This window comes from Lissotriton vulgaris, chromosome 11, assembly GCF_964263255.1.
Source record: "Lissotriton vulgaris chromosome 11, aLisVul1.2, whole genome shotgun sequence".
Taxonomy (NCBI): Eukaryota; Metazoa; Chordata; class Amphibia; order Caudata; family Salamandridae; genus Lissotriton; species Lissotriton vulgaris.
In genome coordinates this window covers 332,437,296-332,458,265 of record NC_141699.1, presented here as the reverse complement: position 1 = coordinate 332,458,265, position 20,970 = coordinate 332,437,296, and the positions used below count along the sequence as shown (strand labels likewise).

Here is a 20,970-nt window from a genome sequence, read left to right as displayed (position 1 = left end):
GGCTATGAGCACACAGAATTGCACTGCATTTCCGGGAAAGTTGGCGGGTTTGGGTTGTATGTGGGGGGGCGTAGAACACCTGGGGTTGTGGTGTCTTTCACTCCAGCCTGTGGTGTAACAACTGCAAAGATCAGGATCTCTGAGCACTGTATAATGCATGCACAAAAAAGTGCACTGCACTTTAGTGAGTACACAGCACCCCCAGTGCATTCCTAGATTTTAGAGCTTTCCATGCACTGCATTGGGGTAAATGGTGGGGCGGAGGCTATTGAGGCTCATGGGGAGCTGAGCGTGATCCCTAATGCTGGGTGTGTCTCTCACTAGTAGGTAGCCATGGACCTGACCCTGGACGTGGCCTCACTATAAGATAGATGTAATACTCTATAACATATATTTATATAGCGCTTACTTTCCTGATGAGTGGTTGATGCGCTTTAATGTGGCACCAGCACAGGATGTTCTCTTTACAGTAGACCGGCGAGGATGGGACCCTTGACCTGGGTCTCGCTCGGACTAAGACAGACGGCGTGACCCGACGCCGGACACTGGTCTCACTGACATCCTGTGAGATGCACATTGTTTCCCAGAGACAGTTTGTGTATCTCTCTGGACGAGCCGTGCTTTGAGACAGCCAGTGAGTCTATGTGGCCGCTCTCACCGGGGGGAGGTCAGGTGGGGGCACTTAGCTATGTCTCTAAGTCGAAAGCTGCAGTAAGCGTCCTGCTCTACACACACGGCTGCGCGCTGCACTTGGACCCCTTGGGAAAGCTGTGTTTGGCCTGCTGTGCCACCCCCGTGCAGAGGTGTGCTGGGCTATTAGGGGGTGGGGGGTTCAGCGAGCAGCAGTTCTGTCAGCGCCGGGGCATCCACGGTGAGCTACGGGCCAGTGGGTCGTTCAGTGCTGTGTGGCAGAACCCAGTTGTACCTATGGCCTTAATGATGCACTTTGCTGCCCGGCTGCTTGTAACGCCTTCCACGCGAGAGAGCAGCTGTGTTGTAGCAGGGCCGCTCTAGACTCCAAGTGAAGCGGCCTGCTGCTGCAGCCATTGCATCACACGGACATTCGCAGAGAACGGGACTCGTAAATAAAATAGTCACTGCGCACCCTGCCATTTCCTAGTTACGCTGCTGCTCTCCTCTAAAGCTAAAGAAAACACAGGCTCGATCACAGTTTCCGACGGGGAGAGGGAAACTAAAAGCGCGCGATGCTCGCGTTGTCAGCCTCCGGGGACAGGAGATGTGCATGCGTACGGAGTGGACGTGTGCACATCTCCTGTCCGCGCGTGCCACCTCCTGTCTCCCTTCGCTAAGGAAAGCATCTATAGAGTCTCGCTAGCGAAGCAGCTGCGCTGCATTCGCACGCGAGACCTGAAATACTTGAGGGATCTACACAAATGACCCCTTCAGAATTGTATCTACTTTTCGGAAATGTATAGCTTTCGGGGATCTATTATTGCTTTCACACACATTTCTACCACTAACTGGAAGGAGGTTGAAAGCACAAAATGTAGCAAAAATAGGCTATGTCCCAGTAAAATTGCAAAACGGTGTAAATAATGTTGGTTTTCTGACTAAAAGTCTGCTTGTCCCGGAAATCTGGGAAGATAATAAATGATAATTAAATAAGATGACGATATCAGCACCACAAACTTTTTTTGGATACCATTTGCAGGGGAAAAACCAGACGCTTTCTTCTGCAGCACTTTTTCACCATTTAAAAAAAAATGTTGCTGTATTTTGGCTAATTTCTGGGTCCCCTCCAGGGAATCAACACACCCTGGCTACATTTCAAAATCCTATGATGTTGGAAGAAAAGGGCTCAAATATGGCATTGATACTTTATGTGGTCAAAAAGTTACAGGGGCCTAAGCGCAAACTACCCCAAATATCCCAAAAAAAGGCTTAGCACAGAGGCGAAAAGGCCAAGCAGCGCAAAGGTTAAGGAGTCCTGTAAGGCAGCAAGGAAAGAACTAATGGGGTGCTATTAAGCTGGGGCACAAATCAACTGTGGTTAAAAAAAAAAGATGTAATTATAAAAGGATTCAAAATCTAGCAAAAAGAGAATGGGAATACGGACATTGGAGATATTTAACTTCAGTGGCCAAAAGCAAGGATAGCAAGCTTTTCTGGCACATTGTAGCTAAGAGTGACAAGAGTCCGGTTATAGATGAAGACTTTCATATTCAACCGAAGCCATGAGTAAATCATTTTAGTACTCTCTATGCCAGAGAGACTCAAATGTACCCAGATATCGATAGCTTATTAAGCGTCTACATAAATATTGAATTCAGGGACACTGAACCCATTTATTTTAGCCTGGAGGAAATCAGGCTAGCCCTCGCTGTGCAACATAGGGAAAGCCCCTGGTTTGGACAAAATCCCTATGGATCTTTAACTCTCTGAAGTGGAAATATGGAGTGTCATTCTTAATCGTAGTGTCAATGCTATTTTAAGTGGTGCACAGGTCCCTGACTCTTTGCTAGGGACAGAAGTGGTCCCCGTCTATAAAAAGGAAGACAAAACCAACCCCACTAATTACAGGCCGATTGACCTGATAAGATATCTCACAAAAATTGTTTTGCAAGCACCTGTTTGGGAGATTACAAGTTTGGATTAATGAAAATTAGATCCTCTCGCCCCTTCAGGCTGGATTTAGAGAGAACACTAGGACAATCGACAAGCTATTTTTATTTGTAATAATTCTATGGAAGTACGTGATGATCAAAAAGGAACACATATGTTCTATTTGTGGACTTGGAGTCCCTATACAATTGTAATGGGGACCCTCCTAAGATAACTGCTAGCCCAGTTGGGTCTTTAATGTTTGCAGATGGCACACTAATTGTCTCTTGAAAATCCATGGGGTTAAACAATGTATTTAACAAGTTCTCAGTGGCATGTAATGATCTTGGTCTTGAAGTTAATGTCAACAAGACACATTTATGTCATTTCATCTCTGTCAATTTTTTAAGGGTAAAGTGAAGCTGGGAAACTCTATGCTAGATCAAGTATATGATTGTGTCTATGTAGGGGTTAGATTTACCAATATAAACCATGGCCCAGCTCACCCTTTTAAATGTCACATCTGCCCCGTCTATAAAACTGAAAGCAAGTAAATATAGGCGAGTTAACCAGGTTATCGACATTTATTGGGCGAAGGGGGTTAGTGCTGCTTTATACGGCGCTGAGATCTACAGATAATATTTTTAGGAGATCTTTACTGGGCTTACCACGTAGTGTGCCCCTAAACCCTATTCGGTTGGATCTTGGTCTCTATATTATAGCACAAGTGGCAGCGTTTAGACCCCTAGGCTATTGGTCACGTGTCTGGTATAGTAATACACCACTCCCTAAGAGAGAATCATTTTCAAAGTTAATAGCACTGGGCAGTAAAGGGAGTATTGCCTGGTTAAAACTTGACTACATATCCTAGTCATGAGTGAGCTGTGGACGAACCCAGCCTGCATTAAGAAAAATACTTTTGATGTCTCTTAAACTGAGATACTGGCACTACATCTATGACCAATGGCTCAATCTGAATACTGTGGTGGATTTAACTGGCAGGTTTTGGGATTTTAAAGACAACCTGTATTGCGAGGAGTTTTTTAATCAAATTGAAACCCAAGCAAAATCCTTATACTGACAATTGAAATACAGCATTTTGACACTTCATGTCTTTCGATGTAGATAGAATGGCCAAAACATCTCACCCCTATGCCCATTCTGTCCAGATAAGTCTTGAAACAGAAGAGCATTTTTTTTGTCCTAGATATGCCGCGAATAGGAGATCTTGGTTAGTTCCTATTTGTCGCATTTTGTCTGTAAGACAAATGAGGCCCACCATTAGGATTTTCAGAAGTGACACTACTGCATGGTTGATTTTTGCTCTCTCAAGATACTAGTTATTGGCATGGTGCTATAGATGCAAGAACATGCAAGGGCAAGCTAAGTAAAAATGTATAACCATCTGACTGAAGTCTCCCAAGAAGTGGTTGGGGCCTTAAAATGAATTATAATAATGGGGCTCTTCTCGTTTATTGGATCAATATTAAACCTCTTAAAAAAACGTTGTATGTTATACAATGTGATTGGTTTTATTGTGTACATAATGTGTACTAGTTAATCTGGTCTCTTACATGGATTGTTTTTATGCTATGCTATTAATGTCAGTAGGATTCTTCATTTTAAAACGTGTATTGATTTTTAAAATTGTTATTATAGTATGTATGTCGCTAAGACTAAATTGTACTTTTATGGTTGCATTATGAGCCGAATAAAGATTATTACTACTACTACTAGAGCCATCAGTCATTCCAGGTGCATTTCATTCGACTATTTCTAGCTTAACGGAGTCATTACCAACCAACCTTCATTGGGGTCAGGGCCAGCTAATTTAGGCGGTAATCTACCTTTATGGTCGAACAAAAATGAGAACAGATAATAAAAGGAAGACAATTTTTAGATCTTCATCACATAATCTAAGCATATGAGTAAATGAAGAGGATATGTCAATCAAACGTGGAGCACTTATGCATTTAGTGCTTTACACATGGGTAGATCCCAGGATATGTTTTTTTTACATCTAGAACAACATCTATTTCTTTGCATGGTGCCCAGTTGACCGTCGCACTAGGGAACATCAATGGAGAGTCTGCACAAGAGCATATTAACATGTCAAATAAATGCCTCACAAAACCAATATGTAAAGTCTTAAGACACAAGTTAGATAAAAAAAAAGTTTATTTGCCAGTAACATGGCATTTTCACTTAAAGCATTCAACTTAAAAAAGGGCTACCATCTGACTTGAACTTGTAATGATTCACCACTTTCAAATAATTTCTAGATACAGTGCAAGAGGAAGTTTGAAAATATCTCACACTGCCATAAAAACACACACGAACATACACACACTGAAAAGCTACTATACACGTGGAAGGTGACAAACCATTCAAGTCAGTCAACTATCATGGTGTGTGCCAGATAATAACATGCCTCCTTCTTATGGCAAAAAAACTGTTCCTGTATTTACATCCCTTGCCTGGGTTAGAGATTTCACATACACCTCACAAAATGTCTGCCTTGAATGTGTCCGATATGGCTCTCCTTTAAACCTCGAGATACAAATAAGTGTTCTTCTCTGCTGTCCTGGAAACCAAACTGGAATACGGAAAAATCCACGTTGGAGCGCACCCTTCAACATAGATGAAGACTTGTGCTGAGAATCAAAAGGCTTCTCACCAAGCTTTGAACAGTCTAGCCCGCAGATTAACAAATTAATTTTGCTCCGTTGCAGCCACTTTAAGTCAGAGGCCCAAATGCTGTTCCGTGCAGGAGTTTAGTCCTTCAAGAAGGCTCTTCGCTGGACAGAAGGTCATGCTGCAGATCGCCGGCGGATCATGAATACCCCCCGCTGGAGCTGACCTAGATAGATTCTCATTTTGGTACTATCACTGGTTTTCCGAACCCATATCTGTAGAAGATATAAAACATTAGTGTCAACAAAGAAATGGTGATCACTATGAAGGATACAACACATGAGCGATGGTTAACAATTCAGGAAGGACCTCAAGACCTGGCTCTTCGAATGAACCACAGTGCCCAGTCGGACCTGCAAACCCCCCTCCCCCATTCCCCCTCCCAAGCACCTCGAGACCCTCACAGGCGAGTAGCAGAGCTCAACAAGTACTGATTGATTCATTGACAGATTGTTATTTAGGTACCACATCCGTTATTTTAGATGCCAAATTGCTCCAAAAGCCTTTTTTATCATCAAGAGTGCCAACTGCACAGAGTCAACAGAAAATTCATTGCAATACAGTGGCAGCCGCTTATAAATCCCAATCAAATGAGAACTCAATTTATGAGTAGGTATTGATAAGAAATTTAAATGTACTCAAAGCTGCAACCGATTATGTAAAACGAACAGTCCGAGGTTTGGGAGTGCAAATGCAATTGTGTAAACATGAAGTGTTAACAACCATAAAGTTGACTTCACTTACAAAAGTCTGCTCTTGCTAAAGCACACACAGAAGGGCCTATTGTCCAAAGTAGAGCGAAAACAAAAAGAAGGAAAAAACACGCCGCATATTGGAAAGGGTTAAAGACAGCATGAAATTGTAAAGGTTACTTGCCTATAAAATTATTTTTCTTTGTTCAAATCTGTTTTTATTGTGAACACAGCGTTAAGCCAACAACCTCAAGCCGAGGCTGGCCGCGTACATGATAACTCTTGTGTTTCTACGCCAACTGGGGCGGGGAAGAAGCTTTAACACAGCGCCTTGCCTACAACCCTCCAGGGAGGGCCTTATAAAATTATTTTTTACATGATAGGTATTATATCCAGGTACAAATGCTCGTGGATTATGTCCCATCATGACAAATGAAGATCAACAAACATTTTAAACACAAATCTTCAACTCCACAATGATGCTGTCAACCTCCGTGGAATCCACAAAATGTTAGTACCATCTAACAGGGGCGGCTCCTCCGCTATGGCGGAGCACCGTTACCCCACTGCTTTTAAGCAGTACACTGCAAAGGAAACATAAAATGATAATAGCTTTCAGCTATCATTTTATTAGGTCGAGCCTGAGCCAGCGAGCAGGTGGAGTAGCGAATAGAAGTCCCGCTCACTTCTGATTCGCAAATAGGCTTGTTAGTCCCTCCTTAGTACTGCCTCCTCTTCATTTGTCACCACCGATGGCGACTTGCCCCTTTACTTCAGCTGTTATACAGTACGTGTTATTTACAGTGTGAGCACCATTTTCTTTCTTCGGTTTCTCTTACTGCAGGCACAACGTGCTTTGGTGCCTTCTTTACCTCCCCTTCCCGTTGTCGTGCTCGTTTACCACCCGCCCTCCCTCCCGTTGTCCGTGCCTTCTCCCTCCCTGACCCCTCTCCGCCCGCTGTCAGTGCCTTCACCCTCTCCGCCTCCCCCCACCCCAACAGCTGCCCTCCCATTGTCCGTGATGCCTCGCATTTACGGGAGTTTAATCTATTAGCATTGTAAAGGACAATGCCTTTTGTTTATGTTTTGGTTTTTGAAACATAAATAACATATTGTCAATTACAATGCCAATAGCTTAAACTCGCGTTAATGTGAGACCTATTGCATTGCAAATGCTTGTGTTTTCTGTCGCTTTGTGGGTGAGCGGGTGGGCGAGGCTGCTCTGCTCTCGAAGCAGGGGCGGAGTAGTTTGCCCACTCCTAAGTGCGCAGTGTCTGTTTTGTCGGCCCTCTCTCATTTAGTAGGAGCCAAGGCAGCATGCAAGCATATTTTTGCAAGTCCCGAGTTCTAAGATGTATAATCAAACTAACAGTACTAGAGACCTATCTGAAATATGTGTTTGGAACAGATTGCAAAAACCACACCATCCATACTCCATGAAAAATGTTACAGCAGCATAACTGTGGGGCATGGATTAAACAGCATTATTGTTTCAACAAGATTATCAGTGGTTCAACAGTGAGCATTAAATTGCAGTGTTCGGCCACTAACTGCTTACTTGAACACCAAAACGAGCATTGGTCCTGTTATGCTATTTTTATTTAGAAGGTGCACTAACACTCATAAGGTTACTTGTAGCTCACAAGTGGCAAACTGAAACAGGAAGCAAAAATTAACTGAGACTTTAATGATTTAATTTGAATTCCATATATATCCTTATTGGTTAGTCCAGGTGGTTTTAGTGAATTCTATATGAACATGGTTCTTGTATCTATTGATCGAGAACATTGGAATGTGAGGATACCATTAAGAATAGACTTTCACGGTTGAACGTTGACACTTTTTTCTTTTTAACTTTTATCAATTTTTATGTCTCTCGCCCCATACATATACATTATTTTATTCATCCCTCTCTGGTTATTCTATGTAGTTTTTATGTAACTAATATTGATTCATATTTATATGTATCATTAAAGATTCATTAAATGAGGTTGCCTCGATGACTAACCCTGCCTAATCTGAATGTTTATAATGATTCTCTATATTGTTATTTATGTGTGAATTCTTGGTTTGGATTTTATTTCTTCGCTTTTTTTCTTTTATGGCTGCAAAAAAAACTAAATAAAGAATATTTGACTGACTGATTGACTGAATGGAGGCTATAATATTGGAAAATGGCCTATTTCAAGACCTCTAATGAGGTGAAAATGGTTTATGAGTAATTAAAAGCTGTGTGGAAGAAGGTTCCAGATGTGAACAGCTTATAGAAAAAAAGGGCCTTCCTCCATTACTTTTTTGGTATTGAGGAATGGGTAAAAAAAACTTAACTAACATGTGAAGGAATCTAGAAGTCATATATTCAGAACTAAGCCTCCATGAGATAGACTGCAGAAGTGTCCTTGTGTAGGGCATTGTGAACTATGCGAAGGATTGTAACATCACGCAATTACGAATAAATAATCAATGTATTGTGTGTAGGATAGAAGTACAGCAGTGATGAGGAGGCCCTCTCGCCATTCTGATTTTGAATGGCCTGGAGTCTGGAATGGAGAGACTTCTTCATACCCAGATATTGCAGTATTCTAACAAGGCTCCTATGAGGGCTGTTCTATAGCACTTTATTTGTAACCTTCAGGGAGTAATAGGAGGAAAACACGAAGACAACGTAAATGGTAGCTACAGGAGGAAACTATAGCAAAAGCACAGCTGTCCATCCTTAGCATGGAGTCAATTTTGATTTATGAACCTTTTACACAAGATATCGCCAGGGGGCATGGATCAAAATCAGTTGGACGAATGGTTGATTCTCCCAAAATAAAATAGGTTTGGTCTTCTCCATATTCAGTTTTACAAATAGGCATTCATCCATCTGTCTATGAGCACCAAGCAGTTTTGTAAGGAAGAAAAGTCATAAGAGAATTACTAAGTCTAATATAGATATATAGTTTCCCACTTGAAGCGGAATTACTTCCTGCAAATGAGTTGTCATTTATCAGTGACTGGAGGCAAAGTAGCAGTTATGCGTTCTGAGGTCAAGAATCCGCTGCTTAGTTTTGTTATTTTTGGGAATGGGGAAATAGAGCAAATAAGGTCTTTGTTCCTGTTGATTTGCTGGGGCAATTTTTATGGTGCTTTTGAGAAGGGGTGCTTGTACCTTATCAAGCAGGAGCAGGTGATCTTTGCTGATATTATATCGAGGGTGTGCTATTTTGGGTGGTGTGGTGTGGAACACCAAACAATATACATGGGCAATCAATGATGGAGAGCACTCAATGATCAGAGGTTGTACCCTGTCAATAAGGGTGGGACCCTAAATGTCATCCAGTAGGCGTTGGATGAGTAAAGGCAGGTATCTCCCTATTGACAGAGGTTCCTCTAACTTGAGCACCACTGGCCTTAGCATGGCCGTTGCCACGAAAGCCACCCTTGAAGTGTTGTCCTTCTCTAGATGGTTGCTGGCCTTCGTGAAAAAATTATTGAAGCTGTGACAAGAACATGTGGCACTGCTTTAGGCACTGCACAGGCTAACAGACAGCGAACATCCATTCTCTGTTGTTAATGTTGCAGGACCGGTCATGGCATTAGCATTGTCCGTATCCTTAGTAATTTTCCCCAAAGTGTCATCATCCTGAGGCCAGTAGAGATGATGACCGCTGAGCAGCAGGTGGCGGTGTACTGTGAGGGCAGAAACTAAATAGGTATTAACATCTTTAGGCTTGACCGGGTGGGAAAAAGGGGGGCGGCTTAGCTATTATTTACAGGGAACAATTTTCAGTCACTGCCGGGGCGTTGGATGGAATTACAACTGTGAAGCACTGGCATTCAAGATTCTGCTTACTCACTATTATACTTTTAACGGTGTACTTATTTATAGTCCGCCTGGTCTTAGAAACAGCTTTCGAGGCGAGAACAGTCAACTCCTTGATGCTAAGACTAATTCCCCGGCTTCACTATCATGGGGGATTTTAACTTTCATCTCAATAGCCCCGCAGATAAGGACTCAGCTCTCCTCTTTGATTTTAGGGAATATGGCGGCATTGCTCAACATGTAATTGGCCCTACTCACAAGGCAGGCCATACTCTAGACGCAATTTTTTCTAATAGTCAGCACCTTTTGTTAACTTCTATTTTGCATTTGGTCTGGTCTGACCATTATGCAATTATGTTTGCTTTAAATATTAAATGTACAGCTGGGCCAGCAACTTCTCATATACCTGAAGTTAGGAACTCCGTCACCAGGTCATGGCATAAAATCACATCAGATGCTTTCAAGCTACATTTGGTCACATCCAAGCCAGATTCCTCTAAGGCTATTGAGTCCGCCACTATAGATTACCATAGCTGGATTCTTTCCACCCTTAATAAATTGGCCCCTCTAAAGAGCTCTAAAAGCAACAGGTTGACATGGAAAGTCGTGGTTCAACGATACTCTTAGAAGTCTGAAACGAATTTTGGAAGCTGGAAAGATAATGGCGATCTCATTTTGATGTTGATGACAAGGTAGTGTACAGAAAGGCCATTCAGGTTTACAAAGCTGCAATTTTCAAAGCTAAAGTTAACCACTTTTCAGTGGTAAATCAGGCCTCACTAAACGTTACTAAAAAACTTTCAAAATAGTAAAAAAAAAGCTAAGTAGACAGCCTGAATGTGTTCATACGGACATAAACTAAAGTTTTTCTGACTCTATGGCAGTTTTCTTTCTGAATAAGGTTGAGTCGGTTTTTAAATCTCTGTTTACGGGTCACACGGGAGGGAATCAAAAGATAGGGCTAAATATTTAAACTTCAGAGGAGGGAATTTGTTCTTTACCTTCTCATTTTGTGAACTTGTATGGTTGTGATAACCCGCCTATTTCTTCAGAAGCTGCTACAGCTATTTCTCTCCCAAATCATTCGCCAGATCTTCACAAGTTTAGCCCGCTGGAGGCAGACTCAGTACAGGCTATTCTTACGCAGACTAAAACCGGTTCACCTTTTGATCCCTGTCTACCGAAAATTCTTTATCCAGTATCAGGGACGGTTGCCATCTATCTTACGGATAATTTTAATAGAATGTTTAGCGAAGGTTACTTTCCGAAGGAATGGAAAAGAGCCTCCATCCTCCCGCTCATAAAGAAAGCAAACCTTGATGTTAAAGACTCCAACAACTACAGATCAATCTCTCGCCTTCCCCTCAAAGCAAAAATAGTAGAAAAGGTCATAAACTCACAGTTATCTGCCTTCATCTTTAATAATAATCTATTAGATTCTTCCCAATATGGCTTTAGAAGACATCACAGTATGGAATCTGCCCTACTGACGGTTGGGGAGGAAATAAGTTTAACCCTGGATAAGGGAGTGAGGGCTGCTCTTAAACTATTAGATCTGTCCGCAGCCGTTGACACGGTGAACCATAATATCCTCATCGACCGTCTAGTAGCTATTGGGATTGGAGGTACCGCCCTAAAACATTTGTCATTCTTTTTAGCTGATAGAGAGCAATCGTTGAAATTAATGGGTTACGGTCAAAGGCTTTTTCTCTTCCCTGTTGAGTCTCTCAAGGTTCATCCCTGAGCCCCATTGTATTTAATATCTACGTGGCGCCTCTAGCTAGGCTCATAAAAAATGTCAGCTTTTTTGTGGTCTCCTATGCAGATGACACACAGATCGTGGTGTCACTGTCTGGAAATCCGAATTCTATGGCTTAACTAAACTCAGGGGAAACAGAGGTTCTGCTGTTTGGGAAAGACAGTTCCTTCTGGACACCCACTTGGTGGCTGGTAGAAAGGGGGGATGCCCCTGCTCCGGTTACAAAGGTAAAACATCTGGGACTTCTTTTCGATAATAAACTTACTTTTGAAGGACATATCAACTCTATCAACTCCATCACCTCCTCCTGTTTTTTAACCTTTAAGATTCTCCGGAAAGTTTTACCTTTCATTCCCCTGGAGCTTCGCAAAGCCATCATCTCTGCTTGAGTTCTATCAAAATTAGATCATTGTTACGCACTCTTCTTAAACAGCAGGATTAAAAGCCTCAATAATCTCCAGGTTTTGCAAAATGCGGCTGCTCTCCAGCTTCTGTCCATTCCTAAGTTTCACTCTGTTTCTCATCCCCTACCACGTTTGCATTGGCTCCACGTAAAAATCGAATTCTCTTTAAATCTCTTTGGATTGTTTTTAAAGCTCAACAAAGTCAGGGCCCTGACATTTTCAAGAAGAAATTTCGTAGGTATGCCCCTTCGCGGCAACTTATATCTTCTTTGGCCCTTAATCTTGCTATTCCAAAATCAAAAATGGCAGGTTGGGGCGGAAGAAGTTTTATAGTGGGTACTGCCTGGAGCTGGAATACTCTTCCCAGCTCTCTTAAAATCAAAACTGACTTTTTATCATTTCGGAAAGAATTGAAAACCTGGCTGTTTAAACAACTAAATTCAGTTTCTTCTTTTCTCTATTAGTCCAGAATCTTACAGCGCCTAGACACCTTAGTGTAGTAGCGCACAGTATAAACGTTAATTTCATTTCAAATACGTTCAGCCATGTATTGTGGTGCAGAAGGATGCCAGCGTTCAGATTACTCCAGTCCTCGGTGACCACTGCTCCTTTTCCTCCTCTACAATATCATTCACTTATTTCTTGTATGCGTCTGGGAAGTGCTTGAGCAACTCCTCCATTTCCTTCCATTAATGCCTGCCATAACATCCAGGCACACTGCTGGAGTTGGTAATGCGCCACTGTGTGGAAAACTCTCATACCACACATTGTCCAGCAGTGTAAATTATTTTTTACGACTCTTGTCTGTCAGGGAAGTGTCACCTGTGTCCTGCATGACTGCTCTCTTAAGAGTTGAATGCACAACTAGATAGGCGGGAAGTGGACACATTAATAACCGGTCTTGTGGTGCAGGGTGGCCCTTTTACTGGACCCTTGGTAAGACCACTCTCGCTTTTACATCGTCTTTTAGGATCTATTTATAGCACTTTCACATAGTCTTTAGAAGTGTCACAGACAGCATAGTCCCCTCAGTTTTTGAAGGGTCTTAATGATAAAGCGTTTTTCTTCCTCATTTATGCGTCTAGGATTGTGAGACTAACTGCGTGATATGTCAAAGTGTCGTCTGTTGGGGAAGGTCTGAGAGTATGGCACCAAAGACGGGTCGCCCTTCAGGTCCGCTATATTATCTTGCCAGCATCACCTTGCTGGTTCACTGGTCGTGGTACAAGGGCAAACGTCAGCTAAAGGTTTATTTATTTATTTATTTTAAAAGTTTTATATAGCGCGGACAAGATCTTTGCAGATATCAGAGCGCTTTACATAGATGGTGGCGTACTCATACCAATAAATCAAAACAGTACAAATAGGTTACATAGAGGGGTACATGATGGGGGCGTAATCATACAAATAAATCAATAAATCAAACAGTACAACTAGGTTACATACGGGGTATGTGAGGGCGACTACTCATATAAGTAGGCAAAGGGGTCAAGCAGGTAGAAGCATGTAGTACAGTGTTAACAGAGTTCTAGATACTAGTTCAAGTGTATTTAGCCATGAGGATAGCTTTTACTTCTTTTTTAAAGAGTGTAGTGGATGGGATAAGCCTTGTTTCTGGAGGGAGAGAGTTCCAGATCCTAGGTGCCATTCCAGAGAAGGAGCGCTTATATGTTTTTTCCTTCCGGAATCTTCGCTGTTTCAGCAGAAGATTATTTGTGCCTCTAGTGTTTCTGGTTCCGCCAGATATTGTCAATTTCTGGGCGAGGTAACCGGGTGACTTAAGGTGAACCGCCTTGTGTGTCATGCAGGCGATTTTCAGGTGTATTCTGGCTTCAAATGGCAGCCAATTCAGGGCTCTCAGGTCAGGGGTAATGTGGGAGTGCTTTTTTGACCCAGTGATGAGTCTCGCTGCAGCGTTTAGGGAGGCTCTTAGTGGTGCGGTTGTGGTTAGGGGGAGTCCGACTAGTGCGGTGCTGCCGTATTCAATTCGGGGGATGACTATAGCTTGTACTGCGGTTTGGAAGTCTTTGGCTGGGAGGAAGGGTTTAAGTTTTCTCAGAGTATTGATCTGGAAGTTCGCGCCCTTAGTTGCCTTGCTGATGTGTTGCTGCATGTTGAGATTGGTGTCAAGTGTAATGCCTAAAGATTTTGCTGAGTCCACGATGGTGGGTTGGACATTGAGTGCAGTTAGGTGTTTAAGCCAGGTTTGAGCAGTGGAGCTCTTAGCTGGAGGTGAGATCAGAAGGAACTCTGTTTTCAGGGCATTGAGTTTGAGGTGATTATCAGCAAGCCAGGATTGGGTGCATCTGATTGTTGCGTTCAGGAGCAGGATGTCATTGGGAGATTGTAATTTGAGATAAAGTTGGGTGTCATCGGCGTACATGTGAAAGTGTACATTGGATGCTTGTAGCAAGGTGGTGAGTGGTTCCATGACTAGGTTGAACAGAGTTGGGGATAAAGAGGAGCCCTGGGGGACTCCTAGCGTTACAGGTATTGGCGAGGACAACAGGTTGTTGCTCTTGAATTTCTGCGTCCTGTTGTGAAAAAAGGAAGTGAACCACTTGAGAACAGTACCAGATAAGCCCATTCTTGTGTTTAGGAGTTCTAGCAGATTCTCATGTTTAACGGTGTCGAATGCTGAAGAGAGATCAAGAAGGATGAGGAGGCAAGTGTCGTTTTGGTCTAGCATTTGAAGTGCGTCGTCAATTATGTGCGTCATGGCCGTTTCAGTACTGTGTCCCGCTCGGAAGCCTGACTGGTGCGGGTTGAGGAGATCAAATTGCTCAATGTGATTAGTCAATTGTAGTTGTGCGCATTTTTCTAGTAGTTTGGCGAGGGTGGGAATATTGGTGATGGGTCGGTAGTTGTTGAGGTCGGAGGGGTCGGCTGTGGGCTTTTTTAGTAGAGGTGTGACTTGACCAACTTTGAGGGAGTCAGGGACCCTTCCTTGTTGGAGAGAGCTGTTGACAATTTTAGTCCAGAGAGGGAGAAGCAGAGGGGTAAATTCTTTTACTGCGGAGGCAGGCATGGGGTCCGTGAGGTGATTGGATGGTTTCAGGGTGTTGAGCAGTTTACCAATTTCTTCTTCCGAGTATGTGCCAAAGGTTGACCATGTAGCATTGTTTTTTGGTTCAGCGGTTGCTGGGCACTGGGGTTTGGAATGGAGGCTTGCATCAATAAGGAGATCGCTTTTTATGTTGTCAGTTTTTTGGATAAAGAAAGCAGCGAAGTCTTCACAGGAGGGTGCTTTACTCGCAGTGTTAATTGGTTGGGGTTGTTCCTTGGATTGTGATCTGATAAGCTCAAATAGTTTTCTCGGTCTGTTTTTTGCCTGGTCGAGCTGGCGGCTGAAGAAGTCTGATTTTGTACGTTTTATTTTCCTGAAGTAGGCGTTTCTCTTTGTCTTCAGGTCTTTTAGGTGCATTGCAGAGGGAGCTGCTCTCCAGATACGTTCAGCCATTCGCATGTCTCGTCTATCCTCATTGAGACTCCCGTCGTACCATGGGTTGGAGATTTTAGTAGTGACTCTTTTCAGCTGCATAGGTGCAGCCTCATTAATTATTGTGGTCATGGCATTGAGATAGTGGTCAGTCAGGGTTTGAACGTCCGTATCGTCTGTCGGTGGAAGAAGGAGATTGCGCCTGTTGGGGGGCAAAGAGCCTGGGTTGAGTTTTTTCATGTCTCTTTTCCAAACTTTCGGTTTGGGGAATTGAGTCGGGTTGACTTTAACTTTTTCATTGATGAAGAATGTGATAATATGGTGATCTGACCAGTCACAGGGTTGGATGGACTCGAGTAGGATAGAGTCCTCTTTGGAGATGATCAGGTCAAGGATAGAGCCTTTCTCGTGGGTCGGGCTGTTGCATATTTGGGTGAGGTTAAGAGCGTCGAGGAAATTTTTAAGACTATTTACCACCGTGTCGTTACGATCGTTCCAGTGGAGGTTAAAGTCCCCAAGGTATATTTGGGTGAGCTGCCGCCCGGAATTGGTTGAGATCATATCCATGATTTGTTGGGAGAAGGTGAAGTTGTCCCTGGGAGGGTGGTAAATGCTGTGAAGAGAGCATATCGGTTTGCCCTCACTGATAATGTCGAGGCAGATGTATTCACAGGAATTTGGAGATGGTAGTGAGGTGGAGTTGGCTCTCCGAACAGAGATGTTGTTCCTGTAAATGCATGCGATTCCACCCCCCAGTTGGCCTGATCTGTCGAGCCTGATAATGTGGTAGTTAGGGGGAACTAGAATGTCCATTATAGGTGTAGAAGATTCAGTTAGCCAGGTTTCAGTCAGAATGATTATGTCGAGGTCCCGCGATAAGAGGAGCTCTGCAATGGCGGCGGCATGTTTCGAGGCCGATCTACAATTGAGGAGGGTGCATTTGAGACGGGGTGTGCTGGGGGTGGTGGGTGGTTCAAGAGCGAGGGGGACTCTTCTGAGGTTATTGGGGATGGAGGATCTGTTGTTTAGTGTGGGGGGTCTAAGGGGATTCCTCGTATGAGTCTGAATGTATACAGTATGATGGCAATATCAGTATTGGCGGAGGTGGTGTTTGAGCGGTGTCTATAGATTTCTTTTTGGGAATGGTTTAAGCTCCGAGATCCTCTGATACACCATCCTGGAAAGCAAGCCATAACTTATGAGGAGCCAGTGTGGTTCGAGGTGGGCATGTGACAGCACTACTAGTGTCTCATCTATCTGATTATTCTCTTTCTAGCATCCAACTGTTCAATATCTTGTGGTGACCGTATTTCAGAGGTCTTGCTCGACTTTAAAGATTACCTTGGTGACAAAGGCTGCTCGGTGTTGAGGCTTGGCACCCTAGGCTAAATGATCCGAATGGTCTCGTTACAGTGGGTGATACCTAGACTACTGCGCTTTTTTCAAAGTGGTCTAGCAAGGGTGGTGCCCTCGGGGAAGCTCCTTGGCATGGAGCTGAGGCTGCTTTCAAGTTGAGCACCAGTAGAAAGAATCTCGGAGCATGTATAGAAGTAGTGTCTCTCTGAGGTTGGGCGTTGTGTGGACAACTTTGAGTGTTGATTTAGAAACCAAAGGTGCAGTCTTTATCCTGGGGGAAGGGTTTTTTAGAGGGCAAGGAGAGTCTTGGTCTCCGGAGTCAGTCATCAGGACACATAAGTAGAGTTCTGGTTGAACATCATGGAGCAGGATGCCCACTTTTCATCGCGTTGGTGTCAAATTGTAATTTATTTGCAGAACTCTTCACATGGCAAACACACATGGTTGCTGTGGTCCCTCAGTAGGCAGAAGTTACAGACCAGAAACTGGTCCGATCACAGGATGTTATTATTATAAGTGGAGCAACATTTAAATGGTGTATTTACCATACTCTTCTGGGCCAAACCTTGTTAATAATTCGGATCTAAGTGGTCCACTGCTGTACTCTTTGTCTTCAAGAAGCTGTGTTTCGTGCTTCTGGCATCGAAATCTGGACTTCGGGACGCAGAGGTAAGGGAGCACCAATGGAACCCGATGAGGAGAAAAAAGGTTTAAGGTGAAGTCTTTGTCCTGGTGCATTGTGGATTCAAGGGAGACTGCGTGCATCACATCGAAACTGAACCTACTTTTTCCAAGAAAAATAACTTGCAACATCCAAGCTCAACACTAGATGGCAGGTTTGTGCACAAAAGTACCTGCGTACGGAAAACCATATTGTCATTTTGCTGTAGCAGGGATGCTGAGAATTGTGGTTAGGGAATTTGCTGTTAATTTGCTACCGACATGATAATTGCCTTCGCCCGTCTGCAGATTACAGACATAAAGTGTGCATATATTGTCTGGACTGATATTCGTTATACTTAAAGTGGTGAGCAGAATAGTGTCTCTGTTGTTTTATTAGTTACACTGAATGGTCACCTCACACTATGGCCAGGCACTCCCATACAGAGTTTCAGCAACAGAGGGAAAGCTCCTGAAACTTGCTTTATCGATTGTTCAACAGGGCCCTGCCCTGGGTCGGGTGGTGAAAGGCGTGTATGAATGCTGTAGCAGGCATGGCTTATTGACTTTTGCTGTAAACAAGTCCATTATGAGAGTGCCCATCCGTGAACGATTTTGGATTATTTTTCTTGACCCAATTCGAACCCCAGACTGTTCGTAAAAGTGTCCGCGAACTGTAGTTCGTGCTTGCAACGTGCAGCCTACAGCATCTAGTAGTTCAATGCTTTTGACATGCATGAGCACAATCAGTCAGCACAATCTGGCGCATCTTTTTTGGTAGTAACCCCGACTTTAGTAATGGACAACACTTGTTTCTCATTACGGACCAATCACCTCATCAAATCGAAATAATAGGTAATGTAATGAGTTACATGTTTGCGTGCAGTTATGTGTAATGTACTGCCCCATTCATCAACAATAACCTTCACCGCCTAAGTAATCATTATAGTGCCAACAACGTAACGTACCACCACGTAACTATGTACTGCATTTTTGGCAGTAACGCCTAATTTGTAAACTACTTGATTAAAATAGGACCCTTTTTAAGTAGATCACTGTTAGATCAAAGATATCTTCCGGTACCAGTAAGTCTGAAAAGCTTTTAGCACCATCGCTACCGTAAGCAGTTCTAGGACTCTGATAAGTGAGCCGGTGTCAGACCCTGGTGTGGGGGGCGGGGCACTGGAGCTCAGAAGTAGGGGTTTAAGTCATTTACATATGTTGTCTCGAGGACATCTTAATATGGCTAAAAAACCTGGATCCGCTAAAACCCATTCAGCGCTTGACCCTCAGCAGCAGCAGTAGCAGTAGCGAGCCATCACATGCTTCTCAAGGAGTTAACATGGGGGTATTTCAGCTCTACAATCACACAGCAGCACTATACATAAATATCAAACCACGTGCTGGATTTCGAAGAAAAGTACTTTGATGCACACCAGAATGAAATACCATATACAAATATAGCCATAACACACATTTCTGTCCAAGGCACAGTTCTCTCCATCTGCTTTCTTCTCTCATTCCACCCCCCCCCTCATAGTCTAGGCAGTTCCTCCACCTTTTAGGATAGGGTCGTTGTGTGATTATGACTAAGGAGCAGATGTTGTTTCTAAGGTCTCTCTCAGTTCAGTTTTTACAGTTTCTTTCCACCCGAGGTGGATCACTGCTTCAGGGCAACTGTCACATGTTCCTTCTTGACGCGCTTGCCCTTCTCCTTCTTCAGGGAGATACAACATTGCCGGCAAACCCCATGGAATCTATGCACTGGCTGGTGGAGCACCTGCCCTGACCACGTGGAGTTAGAAGTCCTGCTTCCGCATAGCACCCTTGCGATGTTCTGCGACTGTTGTGCAGACAGGAGCAAAGGTTCAAGGGCAGGGCTTGATCAAAGCTGGGCCGCATGCATTGCTCAGTGGGTGGGAGGGAACTGGTGTGGTTGGAAACCCCTTCTGTAGCCACGAAAAGCGGATTGGGATGGACGTGGGGCAGTTGAGAGGCCCATGGATCTGGTTGTAGCTAGAGAATCCTTGAAACGGTCAAACGTCGAATCCACCTTCTCTCCAAAGAGACAGTGCCATCAACAAGTATGTCCTTGAGGGAGGATTTAACATCCCCTGAAAAACTAGTCGGCCTCACCCAGGCATGGTGCTTCAAGTCCACCGTGGAGAAACCCGCCCTGCCCAGTGAGTCAGTCCTGTTGAGTTTGCAGCAAATGGTGACCTTTGCTGCGTCTCTCCCATCAGCAACTGCTTGAGAGAGTACAACCCGTGCCGCCATTGGGACAAGTGGCAACACTTAACGTCACAGTGTGTGAGAGTAGCGACCCAAAAGGCATGCGCTGTTAACAAATCGCAATGCCAAGCTGGGGGAAGAAAGCATCTTCCCAAATTAATCCAGCCTCTTGGATTCCCTATCTGGGGGCATGCTGGGTTATGCGCCCGAGATGTTAAGGTTTGGACCACCAAGTTCTCAGGGGTAGAGTGCTGAGTGCGGAAGTTTGGGTCCCCAATTGCAAGGCAATGGTGGCAGGCGATTGTCCTGTTCACAGCAGCCCATATGGGGTTCGGACCAGGTCCCCAAGAGGATGTCAGTAAGGGTGACAAGGAACAGGAGTAGGGGTTCAGATATGGAGACTCTTGGTTGCAACATCTCTGTCAAGATTTAAGTCTGTACTGCCACCAAGGGAAGCTGAAGGTCAAAGACCTCAGCCGCCCTGCCATTGCATATAAGGCTCCCTCCTCCAAAGCCACGGTAGGTGGAGAAAGCAGCCCAGTATCTGGAGAAGTATTCAGTCCACTGGCTTCATGGCCTGGCCTTCGTAACATGACTTTGGGTAGTGGTTGCATTCAAAGCACCACAGACGACATGCAGCTCCGTCACTGACCTCAGCAGGTGACAGGATAAGCAAGGCTTAAAACCCATCTTTCTGGATGCATTTAGTCAAGACAGAGCAGCATCTGCCATTATTATGCATGCATAAAGATATAAATAATGGCTAAGGATATTGGTAGAAACTACTCTACTAAAAAATGCTGGAGCTAGCTAATCAGTAGCAACAACAGTTGACTTTCCATTCTGCAGTCATGAACAGTTGTTCCTTTTTTAGCCTACACGGAGGTCTAATGAAGGCACTTTACAAGGTGGCCAGTTACAACTGAAAGCTTATTAACATTTGTCTTTATATTCTATTATCCTCTCTACAAGCTTTTAAAAGTATAGATCTTATGTTTCGCTCTAACATACTGTAGGAAAATATCCCTTTTAGACATGGTCACTCCCACTTTTTGCTTGGTATCTGATGCAATTTTGATAGCAGTTTACCGGGTTCCTGTTCTCTAGGCCTCGAATGCCAAATCTCTTTCCTTAAAACTGTACAGTTGTCCCTCCAATTAGCAATACTTTTAGCACCCCTTTAGCACCCCTGTAAGTCCCTAATAAATGGTACCCCTTGTACCTAGAGCAAGAAGGCTAAAGAGGGCCCCTAAGGGCTGCAGAATATATTGTTCCACCCTAAGGGACCTCTCGTTCGTTCAAATAACTTTATTTGAGTCATTAATTAGAATCATAAATGTTTACACAATAAAACATCTAAAAAC

The 20,970-nt window shown here is 43.7% G+C and overlaps 1 protein-coding gene across 4 annotated transcripts in view; it reads right to left on the bottom strand.

Moving 5' to 3' along the window:
- Positions 1-4,729: 4,729 nt before the first annotated feature.
- The window catches only part of SUDS3 (SIN3A corepressor complex component SDS3), a 181,776-nt gene continuing 165,535 nt past the window's right edge, over positions 4,730-20,970 (bottom strand). For all 4 annotated transcript variants that reach the window (XM_086943293.1, XM_086943294.1, XM_086943291.1 and 1 more), the window contains one exon: positions 4,730-5,471. In XM_086943293.1, coding sequence (XP_086799419.1) covers positions 5,373-5,471 — 99 coding nt within the window. In that variant the 3' untranslated portion in view covers positions 4,730-5,372. The remainder of the gene's footprint in view (positions 5,472-20,970) is intronic.